Source organism: Saprolegnia diclina, assembly GCF_000281045.1.
Source record: "Saprolegnia diclina VS20 unplaced genomic scaffold supercont1.55, whole genome shotgun sequence".
NCBI classification, from domain to species: Eukaryota; Oomycota; class Saprolegniomycetes; order Saprolegniales; family Saprolegniaceae; genus Saprolegnia; species Saprolegnia diclina.
The window spans coordinates 107993-109271 of NW_008246122.1; the positions used below are offsets into that span (position 1 = coordinate 107993).

At 55.3% G+C, this 1279-nt stretch overlaps 1 protein-coding gene across 1 annotated transcript in view; it reads right to left on the minus strand.

Annotated features, from left to right (window-relative positions):
* Positions 1-630: 630 nt before the first annotated feature.
* SDRG_13040 (hypothetical protein) overlaps positions 631-1279 on the minus strand; it is a gene marked incomplete at its 5' end in the record, with an annotated part of 2235 nt that continues 1586 nt past the window's right edge. Inside the window, one exon of the mRNA XM_008619123.1 lies at positions 631-968. Within this exon, the coding sequence (XP_008617345.1) occupies positions 704-968 (265 nt within the window). The 3' untranslated portion in view covers positions 631-703. The remainder of the gene's footprint in view (positions 969-1279) is intronic.

Genomic DNA, 1279 nt, shown 5'->3' on the forward strand with positions numbered 1-1279 from the left:
GGAGCACTGACCAGAGGTAGCGGAACGCGGCTTGGTTTCTGGTGCAGCCTTGGCGTCGAGAAGAGGTAACCCGAGAGCGTTGTCGGCAAGATCATGCACACCCAAGGGGAATGTGACCGCGTGATGTGCGCCGCACATGTTCTTGACAGTATGGGCTTCGTTGCTTGTACGACATAATCAGTCACTTGGCTACTCGCCAGCAATAGTGTGTGGCCTATGCCAAGCGAAGTCTTTGTGTCATAATGAAGATAACGCGGAACACGTTCATATATATATATATATATGCCAAGGGGAAAGTTGAGCCAATCATCGAGATCGAGGCACTTCCAGATGACCCCCCAGAGCAGGTCAAGACCCTTGACAGCAGATACGAGGATGCCGTCTCGATAGACACAGTGATGCTACTGTAGTTAACATTCTCCTGTGTCCTTCCATAACTCGAATCGACCGAGGTCGTCCCTGCGTCTACGTCTCAAGGCATGGTGCCGATTCAAAATGCTCAATGTTTGCTCGTTGGCTTTCGTATGGCACTTGATTGGCTCGATACTGAGGCTACCTCGGTGTCCCACCCGGCCAAGAACCTTTCCAATTCGTGACGGCGCTAGCTCAAACGCGTCAGCGATGTTCGTTCACAAAAGACACACCGTAAAATGCAGCGGGTACGCGTTAAAATCAAAGTGTTTGTACTAACTAGGACCAATATCTAGTAGGCCACCGCGTCAATCCACTGGTTGGTGTTCCAGTTGTGGCACTCCCACACCTGCGCCGCGTGCGTCGGGTTGGTCGGGTCCACGTCCAAGCACAAGTTGTTGTGCGTCGCGTGCTTGATCTTGTGGTCAGCGGCGTCGATGATCCACTTCTGGTTGCCGTTGGTAGCGTCGCACGCGTACGTGTGGAGACCAAACTTGTCACCGTCGCGGAAAGCGTCAAGGCACTCGCCATTGCCGGCGACCTGGAGCGTCTTGGCGCTGTTGTCGTACGTGAAGAGCTCGTTGACCGAGTCCGAGACCCAGTCGGCGTAGACGCCCGAGTAAAACTCGGAGATGACCTTGTTGTTCTTGGTGATGAGCTTGACGTAGCTCTTCTCCTTGACGTTGTCGCACTGGTCAAAGTACTGGCTCACGGCGCTGGGCGAGCACGGGGCGACGCTGGGGCCGGCACCGACCTTGGCGGCGTTGGAGGTCAAGCAAAAGCCGGACTGGGGATGGACGATGCGCTTGGCGACCGTGTCAAACTTCCAGATCTGCGTGGCGTCACCGGTGCACTTGGCAAGCGCGAC